This window comes from Tupaia chinensis, unplaced genomic scaffold (assembly GCF_000334495.1).
Source record: "Tupaia chinensis unplaced genomic scaffold, TupChi_1.0 Scaffold000114_1, whole genome shotgun sequence".
Classification (NCBI taxonomy): domain Eukaryota; kingdom Metazoa; phylum Chordata; class Mammalia; order Scandentia; family Tupaiidae; genus Tupaia; species Tupaia belangeri.
Window position 1 is genome coordinate 160,443 of NW_006159578.1, and position 21,158 is coordinate 181,600.

Genomic DNA, 21,158 nt, shown 5'->3' on the forward strand with positions numbered 1-21,158 from the left:
AGCAGTTTTGTTGTCTCATGGATTCCCTGGTAGACAAAAACCACACTGCAATGACGGGGTTCATTTTATTGGGCTTAACACATGATCCAGTCCTTCGGGTCACCCTCTTCGTGATCATCCTGTGCATCTACCTGGTGACTGTATCTGGCAATCTCAGCACAATCATCCTGATCAGAACCTCCTCTCAGCTCCATCATCCCATGTATTTTTTTCTGAGCCACTTGGCTTTTGTTGACATAGGTTACTCATCTTCTGTCACACCCAATATGCTTGTAAACTTCTTGGTGGAGAAAAATACAATCTCCTACCCTGGATGTGCTATCCAACTTGGTTCAGTTGTCTTTTTTGGGTCAACTGAATGCTTTGTTCTGGCTGCAATGGCATATGATCGCTTTGTGGCCATCTGCAACCCACTACTTTATTCGGCCAAAATGTCCACGCAAGTCTGTGCACAGTTACTCCTGGTGGCTTACACAGCTGGTTTTCTTAACACTTGGTCTTTCACTGGTTGCTTTTATTCTTTATTCTTCTGTGGGCCAAATCAGGTCAATCATTTTTTCTGTGATTTTGCACCTTTAGTTGAGCTCTCCTGCTCTGATACAAGTATCCCTGCAGTTGTTCCCTCCTTTTCTGCTGGCTCCATCATTGTGGTCACAGTGATTGTCATAGCTGTCTCCTACATCTACATCCTCATCACCATCCTGAAGATGCACTCCACTGAGGGGCGACACAAGGCCTTCTCCACCTGCACTTCCCACCTCACTGCTGTCACTCTGTTCTTTGGGACCATTACATTTATTTATGTGATGCCCAAGTCTAGTTATTCAACGGACCAGAACAAGGTGGTATCTGTGTTTTACATGGTGGTCATCCCCATGTTGAATCCTCTCATCTACAGTCTCAGGAATAATGAGATGAAGGGGGCTCTGAAGAGACAGCTTGGTGGAAAAATATTTTTTTAGGAATGACTCTTATTTTGTAGGATTTGACATAATATCCCAGAAATATAATAATAGAGAAAGAAAACCAAATGTTTATGGTTGAAATATGTCTATTTCTGTATTTTAAGCAAATCCGGAGCTTTGTATTGAATGTAGGCCTTGGATTTCCAGATTAAAAGTAGTTAAGAGAGTCATAATGAGTAGACTAATAAATCAAATAAATTTATATTTAAGAAATACAATTTTTTGGGACCAGCAGTTAGCATAATGGCTATGTTGCTGGGCTCCCACATAGTCGCCCACAGTTCGCATCTCAGATCCGGTGGCTTAAAACTCATGCCGGGCGCGTGTGCGTGCGTGCCCAGGATCCCAAGAGGAGAATGGAGGAGAAGGGATTGCGGCGTGGCCATCCCCCAGGGGATGATTTCTCGCTTTCTGTCTCTCTGTCTGGTGAACGCACGCACCCTATAGCAAAAACCTCTAAAAAAAAAGAAAAGAAAAGAAATACAATTTATTTTGCATAAAAAATAACCCCTGGGGCCAGCAGGTGGCATGGTGGTTAAGGGACTGTACTCCCACACAGCCAACTGTGGTTCGTGTCCTAGACCTGGCAACTTGCTTTCTCACTCCTCCCACCCCTCTCTCTCGAGAGCATGTGCTCTGTAGCAAAATTTCAAAATAATAATGATAAATTAAATTAAATAATTCTATTGAAAGACTGGCTTAAAGTTCAATTGAATTTGTACTCATATTTTTTCTATTGTAGTCATTTTCTGTGAATTGAGATTGTTGTGCTTTCAAATATCTAAGACTATGTCTATTTTGAACAACAGCTTATCCTGAAATATGAGTAATAACAGTAGTTATGACTGAATATATATCCTGAGATAAAATGATAAAGTAGAACAGACAGTAAAATTGCTGAAGATGTTTTTCTTATAGTAAAGCTATCTGTGGGGTATAGGCATTATGGTCTGATAAAATCCTGATCTGTATTGCCAGCCTCTGATTCCAGCCTTGAATATATGTGGAAGTCACAAAAGGATGAGATGCCCATGACCAAACTGTGGCTTCTTCAGTCAGGTAGAAGAGAGAACTTTTTCTACAGAAATGATCAAGGTTCATTGGGACAAACCTTTGGAGTGACTTGTTCATGATCCGAGTTCATCTTCAGAAACATGAGGATTTAAGACTGTTTCTTCTCTGAGAATCTTAATGTATGTCTCTCTATAGGCTGATGACTAACACATTTATTTTTGGTTGATTCTCATCTTTTCTACTTCTAACTTGCTTCCCTGCAGAAAAGAAGAACAAAAAATGTATTCAGTTGATTGATTCAGGAGACAGCAATAATTTCTTTTTCTTTCCCCCTCTGTATTTCTACATTCAATCACTAAGTCTTGTACAGTAAGAGTTTAACATTAATCTACTACTCTCCATTTTCATTGTGAATACTTCTCCTTCATGCTGAGATCTCTTATGTTTAGTTTACAGTACCCCTATGATGGTTAATTTAGTGCATCAACTTGTCTAGACTAAAGTACTCAAGTATTTGGTTCAACACCAGTCTAGATACTTCTCTAGTGGTATATTTTTTAGATGTGACTAACATTTAATCAGTAATGTAACATTTAAATCAGTAGAACATTGGGTATATACTCAAAGGATATAAAAATCAGTATGTTGTGGAGATGTCTGAGTGACCATGTTTATTTCAGCATTGTTCACAATGGCCAATATATGGAAATAACCTACTTGCTTGATAGTATATGAATAGGTAAAGAAATTGTGGCATGTATATACAATTGGATATTATTCAGCCTTAAAGAGAAGGGCATTCTGCATGTACAGCAACATAAATACACTTTGAGTATATATGCTAAATGAAATAAGTCAAAAGACTATGAGTATATATGCTAAATGAAATAAGTCAAATACATATAGAAATATTTTGCCTGAGTCCGCCGATGTGTGAAATCTTTAAAAACATTGAATTGCGGCCAGCAGGTGGCATAGTGGCTGAAGTGCTGGACTCCCACATGGCCAACAGCAGTTTGAGTCACTGACCAGTGGCTTGAAAATCATGTTGGGTGTATGTCCATGCATGCCCAAAATCCCAGTAGGAGAATGGAGAAGAAAGGATTGTGGTTTAGCCATCCCCCGTGGGGGGTGATTTTTCACTTTTTTCTCACTGTCTCTTGCTGTCTCTCTCTCTCTCTCTGGAGAGTGCACGCACTCTATGCAAAAAACTTTTTTTAAAAATTGACTGTACAGAAACAGAGAGAAGAATGTTGGTCGCAAGGGTCATGCAATAGAGAAAATGGAAGATGTAGATCAAAGAGGCAACTCCACACCCTGATAATGGCAGCGTGCTAACTCCTCTCTTAGTCTTTGTTGACTCAGTTCTGGTAAATATGGGATACAAACTTGCTCCCCTCCTTGCTTCTGAGTAAGCTCTGCTCAGTTTCAGGTTCCACTACCCAGAGAAAGCATTAGTGGAGTGCTGCTTCTTCATATTGTTTTGTCGTAGATTGGAGTGAATGCTCAGCTCCTTCCTGGGCCACCACTCACAGGGCAAAGGGGAAAATTCAAATGTCCCAACTCATATTATCTCATTAAGCTAGTTGAAACCAGGTGATATGTAGATTCATCTCCTTGGTGGACCCTTCTGATGCTACCCAGGTAGGAAAATGAGAGGGAGGATGAATGATCGACTCCCTGATACGTGATGTGGGGTTATTTGGCAGAATAGAAGATCATTTTTCCATTGGTGTGTGTCTGAAGTAGGATAGATGTTATCAAAAGATTTTTTGATCTGTTACTTTTTGAAATTTGTGCATAGTTTTTTCTTTTTTAAATACACATTTTCCATGAGTTTTTCCAAGACCCCTTGTAAAAGTTTTGAGGTTTGTTTCAAGATACTTTTTGATTTCCATTTTACTTTATCCTTTGAACTATTGTCTGTTGAAGACAGTGTTATTTTATTATCACATATTTGTGAATTTTCTAGTTCTTTCTGTTATTGATATCTAGTTTTATAAAAGATGCTTGACAAGAATTTTAATCTTAAATTTGTTAAAACTTGCTTTGTTTACTTTTTGTCTAGATGACATGTCCAGTGGTGAGTGGTTAGTCGAATTCTATCTTTTTAGGTCTATTAATCTTTGTTTTGCATATTGGGTGCTCCAATGTTAGGTACATAAATATTTTATTTGTTTTATCTTCATGGTGAATTAATCCCTTTAGTACTATATAGTGATCTTTGTCTCTTTTTACTGATTGTTATTGAAATCTCTTTTGTCTGGTATCAGTATCATGAATCCAGCTTTTTGTTTGTTTCTTTGTTTCCATTTGCATGAAATTGCTTTTTCCACCATTTTTGTTTTCAATCTATGTATGTCTTTACCAGTGAGGTATGTTTCTTTTCCTTTTTTTTTTTTTTTTAAATCCATTCAGCCAACCTGTGTCTTTTAATTGGGGAAGTATTTACAGTCAGTGTTGTTTTTGTTGTTGTTTTACATCTGTTTGCTTTTTGAGATCTCTTATAATAAGGGAGATACAAATCAAAACTATGATGAGATATCACCTAACCCCAGTCAGAGTGGCTAAGGTTAAAAAAATAAAGAAAGATAAGTGCTGGCGAGGCTGTAGTGAAAAGGGAGGACTTGTTGAGGACTTCCACTACTCACTTTTACACCTATCTCCAAAATCTTGTCACTCCAGAATTTTTTCCTCCACAGCAACATTAAGGCAGTGTGGTTCTTTCTATAAGTGGATTTAAACTGCATTTTATCTTTATAGAATATTTTTAATTTGGAGTCCACTAAAAGTTCCCTTTGCCTTTCTGGTTTTCCCATACTGCTCTGTTTATTTATGCCATATATCTGTCCCATGGTTAATTTGGAACAAAAACAGCAGGCTACACTATTTTCTCAGGATGTCAATTTAATTCAGTCCCTAGATTCCAGTCGCTGAATCCTCCTTTATGAACACTTTTCTAATTCTCTATTGCAACAAGAGATGGCACACTTCAAACCAAAGATGATAAAGTAGAGATTGTAAATTGAACCGTAAAATATTTTTAAATAAGAAAATTAAAAACAATCAGAGAATGTCTTGAAGGCATTGTTTAAAAGATTTAAAAGAGGAAATTATGATTTGATAAGGAGAGATGGAGCACAGGGAAATTGAAGAGGAAAAAGTGTTTTTCCTTTCTTACCCCGTGAGTCTTAGAATGGGAGAATTCTAGGAAGAGATGAAATTTCTGTACTTCTAGGGATTTCAGGAATATTGGGGAAAGGAAGAGAAAGAAGAATGTATTTTCAAAAATACTAGACACAGGGTATGGACAGAAGAGAAAAAACTTGGGCAAAAATTAGCTGACCATAAGTGAGAAGAAGTAAAAGGGAAATAGTGTGGAAATTAGCCTAATTCAGTACTTTGCAAAGATAAACATGTTACACGTTAGAATGAGGAAGGTAGTGGACAGGAAATTGGACAGTAGTGTGTTTGTACAAGACACAGCCCTCAAATTCCAGGTAAAAACTTTTGTGTTATGCCTCACCCTCTGCAACCTCAGTTTAAGATACTGGGCCATTGTTTTCTCTTATACATCATCTTGACTACGTTTACAAATTTATTTAAAAGCAATAAAAACAAATAAAATCAAAATTATTTTACTAAATAACTCACTGTGACTGTGCTATTATAATTGCAATCACACAGATAGAAAAACAATGAGCACAGCTATTGCAAAGGAAAGATGGACAGAAATGCATGCACTCTATGGAATTTCGGAGGTAAGCTCAACAGAATTGATCATGGTGAACACATGAGAGGAAATTAAGATCCTGAATGCTGCCCATTGCTCAGGGACAGACTGTAGGTTCAGCTAACTTTAGGCAATAGGGCAAAGTGTTGCAAATGGGGAGAGAAAATTGTAAATCAAGAGCTAGTTGCAAATCACTGGTCGTTACTGAGGTACTTAAAGCTTGGTCATAGTAGGGGTTCAAAGTACATATCCTAATATTCAGTATGCCCTGAATATTAAACCTACATTTAATTTTATCAACTTAATACACTTGGGCAAGTACATGAAACAAAGTCTCAGTTTTCTCTCATAAAGTTTGGATAATGATAATTCTTAGCTCACCAAATTATTGTATTAAATTAGATCATGTGAATGAAGTGCAGTGCACGGCATAGAGTAAACTCTGAATGAAAATCTGTTAGTATTAAGAAGGGTGAGCTACTTCTATCAAGAATGGCAAAAGGAGGGTATGATAGGACTTTCTAACATTAGAATTAGTAAGAGAATTAGATGAGATATTCAGGGTGAAAGTTGGTATCTTATTGTCATCTGTGCAGTCATATAAACCACTAGTCACTAGTCATCCCTCTGAGTCACAAAGTATGAAAAACGAGCTTTATCTAGAAGTCATCAAAGCTTTTAACCTCATAGTTCTCCATTTATGAGAGCTTAAAAACCTCGATTTTATATCTTTTCCTAGAGAAAAATTATGCTCACTTGTAAATACCTGAGTTACTTAAAATTCAATATTGCAGGGCATCCCTGTCCCTATTCCCTGATATACCTGATGAAGTGTCTTTACTCTTCAGTACAAAATACTTTTAAGATGAACACATGTTGAAGTAATGAAGTGAACATTATTGTTTTATATTTGCAGTTTAATATTCTTTAACCTGAAACGTCAAAGAAATTTAGAATCGATATTTAATTAAGATAATTTATACTGTTCTTCTAATAATTACCAATAAATGTGCACCAATGCCCCCATAAAAAGAAAGCTATTGATCACTTGATAATTGACAGAACACTTAAAGTAGTGTATTTTTGTAAATTGAATTGTTTGATATTTATTCAAGATGATGTAATAATCCCTGGTGCTTTTGAATTCACATCTGAACCTAGAATCTTCAGAGATTTATCCCCAGAGGCAAATAATAATAAAATATAACATGGCTACTTTATAACAACAGGGACTTTTGATTTATTACTGCAAGATGAAAGTATTGTTATTTCAAGAGGTAAGATTTGGGCTTTAAGGAGTAAATTTGATTTATTGATTTCCATTTACCATTTGTAAACAATTTATAATTAAAATTGTGTCTGTGTTCACCAGCTATAGTTGAGAAACAAGAAAAATGTAATGAAACAAGCACATTTAGCCAAATTAAATTTCTACAGTCAGTTTTATTATGAATAAACAGATATAATGTTGTTTATCTAGTTTCCTCATTTATCCAGTCACAAAACAAGAGCCTAACCCTTGGTCTTCACACTTCGTAAACTTAACACTCAACTATGATGATGATAAATTCATTAGCTTTGAAATACTTTAGGAAATTATGTTAGTAAATATCTTGTAGGGGGGAAATGAAGAGGTAAGACATTTGTGGGACATAGATAAGGCTTATTATCTGTGACGAGGATGTGTATGGTGGGCTGGACTGGGCTGGACTGAGGTGTATATCAAGCTGGGTAAAGTCTCTTCACAATCTAAATGAAGTATAGCAATTTAATGTATGAATAATAGTAAAAAATACAAATTAAAAATAGAATAAAATAGCATTTTATGTCAAAAAAATATCTTGTGCAAAGATTTACTTTGTTGTTTTTTTTTTTTTTTTTTTGTCTGAATGCTCTCATATTATAGGCATCCAGACACTTTGGACAAAGACAAGGATATAAAACCAGAAAAAAAGGAAGATGAGGGTCAGCGTGGGCAATAACTGGGTGACCTCGGTGAATTTCTTAACTTTTTTGGCTAAAACTAAATCGGTTGTACACTAGGTTGAAAAATAATACTATTTTAATTTTTAACATTCTAATTAAAAAATATTGTTGCATTATAAAATGATTGATAAAGGTGAGTAATGTACTTTAATTTTCATTTTTTTAAAAATATTAAGCATATGGGACAAGCAGATGGCATAATGACTATGCCTCTGGCCTCCCATGTAGTTGACTGCAGTTTGAGTTCTGGACCTGGTGGCTTAAACTCATGCTAGGCGTGTGTGTGTGTGTGTGTGTGTGTGTGTGTGCCCAAGATGCTCAGAGGAGAAGGGATTGTGGCATGGCCACCCCCTCCGGGGGATACTTTCTTGCTTTCTGTCTCTCTGTCTTTCTGGTGAGTGCACACGCCCTATAGCAAAAAAAAACTCTCCAAAATAAATAAAATAAAATATTAAACATAATATTTTACTAGTAATAGAGTGACATTTTAAACTTTTTTAACTAGAAAGTTTTGAGTCCTGGACTGGACAGTTTGAAAAACTCTCCAGGCACTCAGAATCTCAAGAGACTAGAGGAGAAGGGATTGCAGCATGACCCTCTTCCCTGAAGAGTGATCTCACACTTTCCTTCTTTTTTTCACACTATAGGGGGAAAAAAAGGAGTTTTCTTTGACAGATAGACATTGTAAATGTGTTAATAATTAGGTGCCTGTTGTTTAGCTGTCAGAAAACAGTGTAGTAGTCCATTTTAATGTAACTACCATTTAATTTTATTTATAGCAAAGTTGCTAAGAGAATGGACTAAGTTCAGACTGCCTGGGAGTCATATCCTGATGCCATTGCTTCACATGTAACACCTAAACCTAAAGTACGCTAGTTTACATTTTTATTCTCGGCTTTCTAATATGTAAAATGGAAATAACAATGGTACTTAAAATTATTTCATGGAAATTAACCTCAGCTTTCTCATATGTAAAATGGAAATAATAATGGTACTTAAAATTATTTCATGGAAATTAAAACAGAACTATAGGGACCAGCAGTTAGCGTAATGGCTATGTCGCTGGACTCCCATGTAGTCAACCACGGCTGGCGTCCCGAGCCCAGTGGCTTAAATCTCACGCCAGGTGCATGTGCGTGCGTGCCCAAGATCCTGAGAGGAGAATGGAGGAGAAGGGATTGCGACGTGGCCATCCCCCCTGGGGGGAGATTTCTCGCTTTCTATCTCTCTGTCTCTCTCTGTCTGGCGAGCGTATGCGCCCTATAGCAAAAACCTCTTAAAAAAAAAAGAACTATATATAAATGTATATAATTTACTGTGCCTATAAATTAGTAAACATTCAATAAATGTTAGCATTACTCATCCTCATTACATGATCTTGTTTTCGTACATTTCGATCCTTTTTGTTATATTTACATATCCTTTACTATTCTAATAAATCCCATGTCTTTAAATCTTTAGCTTAAAACCACATTAGTATATTTTATTTTATGTATACAAAATATCCATAGACACATACATTTACATACATAATAGGGGACTTCATAAAATGATGAGAACTGCACAATATGAGAACACTTCATAGATTTCAAAATTTCGGGGCAGGAACATAAATTCATGCTTTAATTCCATTATCCCATGAATGTTTTAAACTCCATGTGTATATGCATTATTTTATTATATAAAATAATTTTTCTGGTTATTTGAAAATATAGGTAGATATATCACACATATATAAACTGATATTCTAAACTAAAAATACACATGATTAAACCAAACTTTATTTGGATGATACATGTTCATAATTGATGTATTGATGGAAAGAAAATCATCAAACATATTCATTCCTTAGTGTACTGCTTCATCACAAGTTTGTTCGGTAACAGCTTTGTTGTCTCATGGATTCCATGGTGGACAGAAACCACACTGCAGTGACAAGATTCATTTTATTGGGCTTAACACATGATCCAGTCCTTCAGGTCGTCCTCTTCGTGATCATCCTGTGCATCTACCCTGTGACCGTATCTGGCAATCTCAGCACAATCATCCTGATCAGAATCTCCTCTCAGCTCCATCATCCCATGTACTTTTTTCTAAGCCACTTGGCTTTTGCTGACACAGGCTATTCATCTAATGTCACACCCAATTTGCTTGTAAACTTTTTGGTGGAGAGAAATACAATCTCCTACTTTGGATGTGGAACCCAGCTTGGTGCAGCCGCTTTCTTTGGGGGAACTGAATGCTTCGTTCTGGCTGTCATGGCGTATGATCGCTTTGTGGCCATCTGCAACCCACTGCTTTATTCAGCCAAGATGTCCACGCAAGTCTGTGCACAGTTACTCCTAGTGGCTTATGTAGGTGGTTTTTTCAATGCTTTCACTGTTACTATTTGCTTCTATCCTTTATTCTTCTGTGGACCAAATCAAGTCAATCATTTTTTCTGTGATTTTGCTCCTTTAATTGAACTTGCGTGCTCTGATACACGTGTCTCTGTAGTGTTTTCCTCTTTTTCTGCTGGCTCCACTGTTGTTATCACAGTGATTGTCATAGCTATCTCCTATATCTACATCCTCATCACCATCCTGAAGATGCGCTCCAACGAGGGGCGTCACAAAGCTTTCTCTACCTGCACGTCCCACCTCACTGTGGTCATTCTATTCTACGGGACTCTTACATTCATTTATGTGATGCCTAAGTCCAGCTTCTCAACTGACCAGAATAAAGTGGTATCTGTGTTCTACACAGTGGTCATCCCTATGTTGAACCCCCTCATCTATAGTCTCAGGAATAATGAGATAAAGGGGGCTCTAAAGAGAGAGTTTTACAGAAAAATATTTTGTTAGTTATTTCTGTTATTTTTGTAGAATTTGATATAATAGTATTTCATATAAAATAATAAAAGTAAATTGAGTGTCTAGTTGAAATATATCTGTCTGCATATCATTAACCAGTTTGGGACATTATAGTGAATATTGGATGTGGGTTTTCTGATTAAAAATAGGAAATTAGAGACTCATAGTGAATTATCTAATAAATTAAGTTAAATTTTTAATTAAGAGGCAGTTTGTTTTGCATAAACATAATCTCCTTACATTTTATTTACCTTTTATTCACATTTTTGGGCAATTATCATTTGGTCTGAATTGTAGTTATTGTACTTCCAAATCTTTAAAATTGTGTTCTTTCTGATCAAATGCTTATTCTGAAATGTGAATAATAACAATAGTTATTACTGAATATACATTCTGAGAGAAAATTACATGGTAGAATAGACAATAAAATTTCTAGAGATGTTTTTCTTGCAATGAGTTTATCTACTGAGATGGGCTTTATGGTTTCATTAAACTCTGTTCTGTGTTTGTGGCTTCTGACTCCAACCTTGGATATACAACAATCCAGAAAATGATGAGATGACAAATTAACTTGTGAATTCCTCTGTCAGGTCGAAAGAATTGACTTCCTCTACAGGGTGACTGAAGTTCCTGATCCCTTCAGGGAATGAGTGGAGCAAATTCTTGAAGTGATCAAATCCACACTGTGCTAAGGAAATTTGAGGGATTTAGACTCTTTCTCCCATAAAGACTTCAACTTATCACTATGCATAGTCTGATGATTATCATATTTATTTCTCATTCACCATTCTCTCTTATGTCTTCAATTTGATTCCTTCTGGTGAAAGGCACTAAAACTTAATCCGTTTATTGATTCAGGAGATGGAGTAATTTATTTCTCTTTCACCCTCTGCACTCCTACATTTAATCACAAAGTCGTGTACTTTCTGATCCAACATTTACCTACTACTTCTCGCCATCTTCCTTCAACATTTCCACTGCATGCTGTGATCTCTTACATTCAGGGTGCATTAGTGCCCCTGTAATGGTTCATTTTATGTTTGAATTTGATTAAGCTATGCTGCCTAGCTGATTGCTCCAATAGCATCCCAAATGTTTCCCTAATGAGACATTTTTAGATGTGATCAACATTTTAAAAAGTAAAACAATGGGTATATCTGCAAAGGAAATGAAATTGGCATGTTTTGGAGATATCTGAGTTACTATGTTCATTTCAGCATTACTCACAATAGCCTAGATATGGAAACAATCTTGTATCTATCAATGGATGCATGGATAAAGATATTGTAACATATATACACAAAATACTATTCAGCCTTAAAACAAAAGAGTTTCTGCCAGTTTTGACAACATGGATAGAATTTTAGGACACTAGTTAAGGGAAATCAGCTAGAAACTGAAAGAAAGATAGTGCATGATCTCACTTACATATACAATCTTTAAATATTTCAATACAGCCCTGCCACAAAAGGATGTTCTGGAAGATGCTACTATTCTTAGTTTGGGACTAATGGGAAGCCTGGAATTAGTTGCATTCACTCTAAAGTTTGGACCTCAAGGTGCATGGCATAGTCGTCATCACTTAGGAGGCTGAGACAAGGGGATTGCAACATAGCTACATCCTATCTAAATTTTTTAAAAAGTTGAATACATAAAGAAAAAGAGCAGGTTGGTGGTTTCCAGGCACAATTGGTGAAAAAAAAAATGGAATGTGTAGGTCAATGAGTACAAAGTTGCAATTATGTAGGATGAGCAAGTATAGAGATCCGATGTATACAGCAGGATGACTATGGTTAATTCTACTGAATACTGGAAATCTCTCCTCCCTTCTCTCTCTTTCTGGCAAGTATACACGCCCTCTAGTAATAAAAAAATATATAGTTTTCCAATTATTACAAAAGTGATGTATAGGTTATGAATCCCAGATCAAGAATAGATTCTAATTCTTCCTGATTCAATGTTCAAGGTATGTTGGTGAAAGCATAATTCTTTGAAAATGGGGATATGAAAACATCCTAATGAAGAAACTAACTTAAAGAAGTCCTGACCATCGGCACTCTGATGGATGAAATTTTTATCTATGGTTTCCAAAAGGATAATGCCATGATTCTTATTCCTTCATTTCTCCTACTTTTATCCATCCTGTAGGGATTCTGGGCACATGAGTACATATGTCCAGCCTTTTTTTCAAGCTGCTGGGGCTGGGATTCAGACTGTGGTTGGCCATATGGGATCTGGCTGTCTTAACCACTACACTAAAGGGCTGACCATGGTATATACAATTTTTTTAACTATTCTATCATGCAAGTGCATTGTATGGATAGCAGAGAAATAACTTTGCAAAAGTAAGCTGACTGGAAGTTAAAAGGCATAAAAGGGAAATGGTGAATGGGTTTGCCTGACTCAGTACTCTGCAAAGGTGAAAATGTTATACACGAGAATGAAGAAGGTAGAAGACAGGAGTGTGTCTGGAAGAGACACAGTCAGCGCCACAATTACAGGTGAAAACCTTTGGTATTTTCTGCGTCCTATACCATCTCACTACAAGATGTTGTTTCATCTATAAGCCATCACATTAAATACATGCAATTATTTAAGAATAGTGAAACTTGATGACTGAGTAATATTCCATAGTGTGTATATATATGATAATATCTTTGAATTGACTAATAAGCACTGTATTCATGCTAGGAAAAACTATTTTGTTCACTGTGAAGATATACAGTGATAAAAATAATTTTACAGACACTGGACATCATAATCACTAAAATCAGAGTGTTTTCTTATTAAAATAGCCAAGATGTGGGGCCAGCCAACAGTATAGCAGTTACACTGTTGGACTTCCACATAGCTAACCACACTTCAAGTCCCAGACCAGGTGGCTTGAAACACACTGGGTGTGTGCAAGTGTGCCCAGGATCCCAGAAGGAGAATGGAGAGGAGAAGGGATTGCTGCATAACCATCCCTCCTGGGGGTTGATTTCTCACTTTCTCTCACTGTGTCTGTCTCTCTTTTTCTGGCAAGCTCGGGTACTCTAAGGCAAAAACATCTTTTTTAAAAAAAAGTAACCAAAATGCGTTTTAAAAAATCTACATGTAACTGGAAACTTAAAAAACTTTCCGTGTTTTGGGGACCAACAGTTAGCGTAATGGCTATGTCGCTGGACTCCCAAGTAGTCAACCACAGTTTGAGTCCTGGACCTGGTGGCTTAAACCCATGGCAGGCGCATGTGCATGTATGCCCAAGATCCCGAGAGGAGAATGGAAGAGAAGGGACTGCGGTGTGGCCATCTGCTCTGGGGGGTGATTTCTCATTTTTTATCTCTCTGTCTCTCTCTTTCTGGTGAGCGCACGCACCCTATAGCAAAAACCGCTAAAAAAAAAAAAATACTTTCCACGTTTTTACACAAAGAACGTCAAAGAAGTAGTTCACAAAGTCAGGGTTAAGTCAACATGAGAAAGAATTAGGTTATTTCCTGCCTATGTTGTATCAGATCGATCCAATATCTGATAGAAGGAAACCAGTCATTTCTCTTCCTTTTTTTTTTTTTAAGTAATTATTATAAATTTCTAAGAAAATTTATAATTGGTGTTTTTATTGGCATAAGCCTAGACTCTAATTTGGAGAGTTTACTTCTCTATATCATACATCCCAGAATGTAGTACTGTGCCTATTCAATTATTTTGGGTAATAATTTTTTAAGAGAGCTTTCTTAAAAGAATTATTTATTTAGGGACCAGCAGATGGCATGGCAGTTTGGAGCGCTGGACTCCCACATGGCCGACTGGTTTAAGTCTTGGACCTGGACGCTTGTTTTCTTACTGTCTCTCTCTCTCTGTCCCTCTCTGGTCAAATTAAAATAAAAAATAATTACTTATTTAAGATTATTTATTTATTCATTTATTTTTACATGCCCAGAGTGGGGGAGAAAGAGAGAGAGAAAGAAAGTGAGAAAGCAAACCACCAGGTCTGGGCCTTGAACTGTGGTTGGCCATGTGGGAGTGTCCAGCATCCCTAAGCACTATAGCACTTGCTGGCCCCTCTTGAGAGAGATCTTTGCTATAGGGCATGTACACTCTCCTGAGAGATAGAGAGAGACAGAGAGACAGAAAGCAGGAAATCACTCCCCAGGAGGGATGGCCATGCCACAATCCCTGCTCCACATTCTCCTCTCGAGATTTTGGGCACGCGCACACACGCCTGGTGTAAGTTTCAAGCTGCTGGGTCCAGGACTCGAACCACAGTAGAGTACGTGGGAGTCCAGCGATGTAACCATTCTACCATCCAATAATTATGTTTAATACTACTTATCTGCATTATAACCTATATACTTAGTGTTGAATTTAATCTCGTAATCTTGTAAATTTTGTTTTGCTTTTATTGATGTTTCTGTTGTCGTTACTATGAATATTTAGCTTTGAGATCATTTACTCTATTATACTTCTAATAAGTATCAATAAATGTGCACCTACACTTACTTCAAAAGAAAAATATTGATCACTTGAGAATTGACAGAACAATTAAATTGTGTCTGTGTAAATTAAATGGCTTGATATTTACTCAAGATGCTATAATAACCCCCGGTGCTTTTGAGAATCTTCAGAGACATATCCCCAGAGGCAAATAACAATGAAAAATAACACTGCTACTTTAAACAAGGATTTTCTATTTGTCGCTGTGAGATGAAAGTACACTTATTGCAAGAGGTAAGATTTGGGCTTTAAGGAGTAAATCTGACTTACTGATTTCCATTTACCATTTGTAAGCAGGTTATAATTAAAGATGTGTCTGTGTCCACCGTGAGAAACAAGGAAAATGTAAAAAAGCAAATGTTTAGCTGAATTGAGTTTCCTCAGTCAATCTATTGTGAAAAAAAACCCAGATACTGCTATTTATCTTATTTCCTCATTTTTCCACTCACAAATCAAGAATCTCACATAGGTTTTATATTCTGTAAACTTAGCACTTTCAACTATAATGTTTATAAATTCACTAGCTTTGAAATACTTTAGGGAATTATACTAGTAATGATCTTGTGAAAAACTTTTTCTAAATTAGAATGCTCTCATATCACAGGCAACCAGACATTTTGGACAAAGACAAGGATATAAAACCAAATAAAGTCAAAAACCGAGGGTGATGAGCATCAACCTGGACAATAGCCGTGTGACTCCGGTGAGCTTCTTAATTTCTTAGACTGAAACTACTATCAACTGTACACTATATTGGAAATAATATTATTTCAAGATATAACACTTTAATTAAAAAACACTATAACATTATAAAATGATTTGATGTGTTTGAGTAATATACTTTAATTTTCATTTTTCTAAAATTAAACCTTTTTTTCATAATAATGGACTGATATCTCAGACTACTTAGTGTAATAATTTCTTTTAGGTTTTTGTCACAGAGCATGTGCACACCCTGAAAAGAGAGAGAATGAGAGATTTGGAGAGAGAAAAAGTGAGAAATCACCCCCCAGGAGATGGCCACAGTGCAATCCCTTCTCTTCCCTTTTCCTCTTGGGATTTTGGGCATAAACACATACACACACATGCCCAGCCTGATTTTCAAGCCACTAGATCTGACTCAAAATATGGTCAGCCATGTGGGAATCCAGCACCTTAACCACTACATCACCTGTTGTCCCTAATGTAATGATATATTGATTGAAAAGCTTAGAATCCTGGACCCGGCAGCTTGAGAATCTTGCCAGGTGTGTACCCAAAATACCAAGAGGAGAATGTGGAATGTTGGAGACTGGATTGTGACATGGCCATCCGCCTTGGAGAGTGATTTCTCACTTTCCCCTTCTCTCTTATCTCTCTCTCATGAGCACACTATAGCAAAAATAAATAAATAAAATAAAGGGAAGGAAAAATTCGTCTTTTTAACGGATAGACATTGTAAATGTGGTAACTAGGTTCCTATTTTATAATTTAGCTGTCAGGAAACAATGTACTCCATTTCAACATAACTAATACTTCATTTCATTCACAGCAAAGTTACTAAGGGAATGGACTGAGTTCAGATTGCCTGGGAGTTTTATCTTGTGCCATTGCCTCATGTGTAACCTTAAGTAAGTTACTTCACATTTTTCCCCTCAGCTTTCTCATCTATAAATTGGAAATAACAGTACTTAAGGTTATTTTATGGAAGTTAAAATAGAACTATACGTAAATATGTATAATTTATTCATATAAATTATTTATTCTGTGTCTTTAAATTTGTAAGCATTCAACAAATGTTGGCTATTACTCATCTTCATTACATAATTGCGTATGCATATATATTTTTTTTTGGGGGGGAGAGGTTTTTGCTATAGGGCATGCGCGCTCACCAGGCAGAGGGAGAGAGACAGAGAAACAGAAAGCAAGAAATCACTCCCGGGGGGGATGGCCATGCCACAATCCTTTCTCCTCCATTCTCCTCTCGGGATCTTGGGCATGCACGCACATGCGCCTGGCGTGAGTTTTAAGCCACGGGGTCCGGGACGTGAACTGCGGTCAACTACATGGGAGTACAGCAACATAGCCATTACACTAACTGCTGATCCCCATATGCATATATTTTAATCCTTTTTGTTATATTTATATATCTTTCATTACTCTAATAAGTCATATTTTTAAATCTTTAGCTTAAAGTCACATTGGTAGATTTTATTTTATGCATACAAAATATTCATTGTATATATATGTCTATATAATATATATATATAGACACAATAGGGACTTCAAGAAGTCATGGAAATGTATAATATGAAAAACTATTCATAGATTTCAAAATATGGGGACAACAACACAAACTCATGCTTTAATTTTTTTATTCCACAAACATTTTGAACTCCATGAGTATTTACATTATTCAATTGCATGAAACAGTTTTTCTGGTGCTTTGAAAATATAAATATAGATAGATACATCAGACGTACATAAATTTGGTCTTCTGAGGTAAAAATATACATTCTTAGACTAAACTTTATGTGTATTATATATCACCTTTATGTATGCATTGACAGAAACAAAAGCATCAATTATATAAATCCCTTAATGTACTGTTTAAATCATAGTTTTGTTTGGGTAGCAGCTTCATTGTCTCATGGATTCCCTAGTGGTCAGCAACCACACTGCAGTGACGGAGTTCATTTTACTGGGCTTAACAAATGATCCAGTCCTTCGGGTCATCCTCTTCATGATCATCCTGTGCATCTACCTGGTGACCATATTTGGCAATCTCAGCACAATTATCCTGATCAGAATCTCCCCTCAGCTCCATCATCCCATGTACTTTTTTCTGAGTCAGTTGGCCTTGGCTGACACAGGCTATTCATCTTCTGTCACTCCCAATTTGCTTGTAAACTTCTTGGTGAAAAGAAATACAATCCCCTACCTAGGATGTATCCTCCAGCTTGGTGCAGCCGCTTTCCTGGGGGCAACTGAATGCTTCCTTCTGGCTGTCATGGCATATGATCGCTTTGTGGCCATCTGCAACCCACTGCTTTATTCAGTCAAGATGTCCACACAGCTCTGCGTCCAGTTACTCTTAGAGGTTTATGCAGGTGGTTTTCTCAATGCTTTCTCCGCTACTATTCCCTTCCATTACCTACTCTTCTGTGGACCAAATCAAATCAATCATTTTTTCTGTGATTTTGCTCCTTTAATTGGACTCGCCTGCTCTGATACACATATCCCCGTAGCAATTTCCTCTTTTATTGCTGGCTTCATTGTTGTGGTCACAGTGATTGTCATAGCTGTCTCCTACATCTCCATCCTCATCACCATCCTGAAGATGCACTCCACCGAGGGGCGCCACAAGGCCTTCTCCACCTGCACATCTCACCTTGCTGTGGTCACGCTGTTCTATGGACCAAGTCCACCTTCTCAAGTGACCAGAACAAAGTGGTGTCTGTGTTCTACATGGTGGTCATCCCCATGTTGAACCCTCTCATCTACAGTCTGAGGAATAATGAGATAAAGGGAGCTCTGAGGAAAGAGCTTTATAGAAAAAAATTTTGTTAGTTATATATGTCATTTTTGTAGGATTTTTATATGATGTTTTAGATAAAATAATAAAAGAAAATGGAGCATCTGTGGTTGAAATATTTGTCTGCAGATCACTAACATTTAGTGAATGTTGGAACAGTTGGTGAGAAGAATGAAAGATATAGATCAGTGAGTACAAAGTTATAGTAGGTAGGATGAATAAGTTTAGAAATCCAGTGTATAGTAGGAGGATTATAGTTAATAATATTCTACTGCATACTGGAAATTGGCTAATATAGTATGTTTTAGTTTCCTGCCACCCAAAAACAATAACCATATGAGATAATGAACATGGCTTTTTGTTTGACTATAGTAATCACATGACATGTATATGTACATTAAAACATGTTCTACAGGGACCAGCAGGTGGTGTGATGGTTGAGGTGCTGGACTCACACATGATCAAATGTGCTTTGGGTCCCAGACCTGGCATAATTGTTTTCTCTCTCTGTCTGGTGAGCACATGTGTCCTGTAGCAAATTAAGTAATAATAATAATGAGGATGATAAATACAATTAAATAATTTTAAAAACATGTTCTATACCTTAAACATATATAATTTACACAAATAGAAAAATGTATCTCTTTTTCTCTGATTTTATGGTTTCAGATAAGAAAGGCATTGTCTTTTTTAAGTGATTATATCAATTTATTAATTTTATTATTTATTTTAAGGTTTTTGCAATAGAACACATGTGCTCACCAGAGAGACAGAGAGAGAGAAAGTGAGAAGTTCCCCCCACACACACTCGGGGAGATAGCCATGTCACAATCCCTTCTGCAGGTGTTTTGGTCATGAACACACGCACACCCAGCATGATTTTAAAGCTGCTAGGTCCGGGACTTGAATCACAGTTGAATCATTGTTTGCCCCTACTCTTGCATATTTTCTGATAATCTACAGTTACCCTCTCTTCCTCTATGCTTTTGAATCTTTCAATTTATGTCATAGATTGCTACTACCCAAATTAATTTACAAATTAGGTGTTTTGGGCATGAACACACGCACACCCAGCATGATTTTAAAGCTGCTAGGTCCGGGACTTGAATCACAGTTGAATCATTGTTTGCCCCTACTCTTGCATATTTTCTGATAATCTACAGTTACCCTCTCTTCCTCTATGCTTTTGAATCTTTCAATTTATGTCATAGATTGCTACTACCCAAATTAATTTACAAATTCAATGCAATCCTTCTAAAACTATCAGCAACATTCTTCACAGAAATAGAAAAAAAAAACATAAAAATGTGTCTGGTTTCACAGAAGAACCTGTATTGTCATGGCAATACTGTGCAAAAGAATAAATCTAAAGGCATCTCACTGCTCAAATTCCAAATATATTACCAAGCCATAGTAATCAAAACAGCAAGGTGTTGGGAAAAAAATCAACATAGATCAATGGAACTGAGTAGAGAACTTAGAAATAAACTTAAAGACATATAGCAGGCTGATTTTTAATAAAAGATAGAAGACACTCCTTGGATAAAAGAAAGTATTTTCAACAAATGGTGCTGGGAAAATTGGATATCTACCTGCAGTAAAATGAAACTAGACTTTTACCTCTCACCATTAACAAAAATCAACTCAAAGTATTATATATAAAGCTCCAAACTATAAAACTACTTGAGGAAAATAGAGTGGAAACACATGAAAACATTACAATTGGCAAAAATTTCTTAAATATGATCCCCTACAGCATAAGCAACACCACCAAAAAGACACAAGTGAGGATACAAGAAATTAAAAAGTTTCTGCACAGGGGGGCCAGCAGATGGCGTAATGGCTATGTCACTGGACACCCATGTAGTCGACTGCAGTTGGAGTCCCTGATCCGGTGGCTTAAACTCACGTTGGGCACATGTGCATGAGTGACCAAGATCCTGAGAGGAGAATGGAGGAGAAGGGATTGTGGCATGACCATCCCCCCTGGGGGGTGATTTCTTGCTTTTTATCTCTCTGTCTCTCTCTGTCTTTCTGGCAAGCGCACATGCCCTATAGCAAAAACCTCTCAAAAACAAACAGAAAGTTTCTGTACAAACAAAAAATTTTAAAATAGAGTAAAAAAGACAACCTGTAAAATGAGAGAAAATATTTGCAAACTATACTTTAGATAAGGGATTGATAGCAGGAATATATATATATATATAAAAAACTCAAGCAGCTCATACCCCAAAAAACTAATCATCCAATTAAAAGATGAACAATTGATCTGAGCAAAAAACTCTTAGAGGAAGACATTTGAATGGTTAAAAAGCATGTGAAAAATGTTCAACATATTCTAATATATATATATATATAACTCAAGCAGCTCATACCCCAAAAAACTAATCATCCAATTAAAAGATGAACAATTGATCTGAGCAAAAAACTCTTAGAGGAAGACATTTGAATGGTTAAAAAGCATGTGAAAAATGTTCAACATATTCTATCACAAGGAAAACACAAATCAAAACCACAGTGAAGTATTACCTAACCTCAGTCAAATAGCTATGATCCAAAAATAAAAAAAATAAAAAAATAAAGCGCAAGTGCTGGCAAAACTGTGGAGAAAAGGAACCTTT

The 21,158-nt window shown here is 36.5% G+C and overlaps 3 protein-coding genes and 1 pseudogene across 6 annotated transcripts in view; all 4 read left to right on the top strand.

Annotated features, from left to right (window-relative positions):
* Positions 1-21,158, top strand: part of LOC102469382 (olfactory receptor 478) — a 50,861-nt gene that overhangs the window by 14,008 nt on the left and 15,695 nt on the right. For 3 of the 4 annotated variants that reach the window (XM_027770136.1, XM_027770134.1, XM_027770133.1), the window contains exons 4-6: positions 7,619-7,677; positions 15,628-15,726; positions 16,555-16,633. The gene's annotated coding sequence lies outside the window, so the exon portion shown is untranslated. The remainder of the gene's footprint in view (positions 1-7,618; positions 7,678-15,627; positions 15,727-16,554; positions 16,634-21,158) is intronic. The other variant, XM_027770135.1, reaches the window with a different exon arrangement.
* On the top strand, positions 18-962 carry LOC102472787 (olfactory receptor 478). Its single transcript, XM_006143987.1, has one exon. It carries the CDS (start codon positions 18-20, stop codon positions 960-962), a length of 945 nt encoding a protein of 314 aa, XP_006144049.1.
* On the top strand, positions 9,597-10,541 carry LOC102473221 (olfactory receptor 478). Its single transcript, XM_006143988.1, has one exon. It carries the CDS (start codon positions 9,597-9,599, stop codon positions 10,539-10,541), a length of 945 nt encoding a protein of 314 aa, XP_006144050.1.
* Positions 17,634-18,572, top strand: LOC102473634 (olfactory receptor 478-like; annotated as a pseudogene).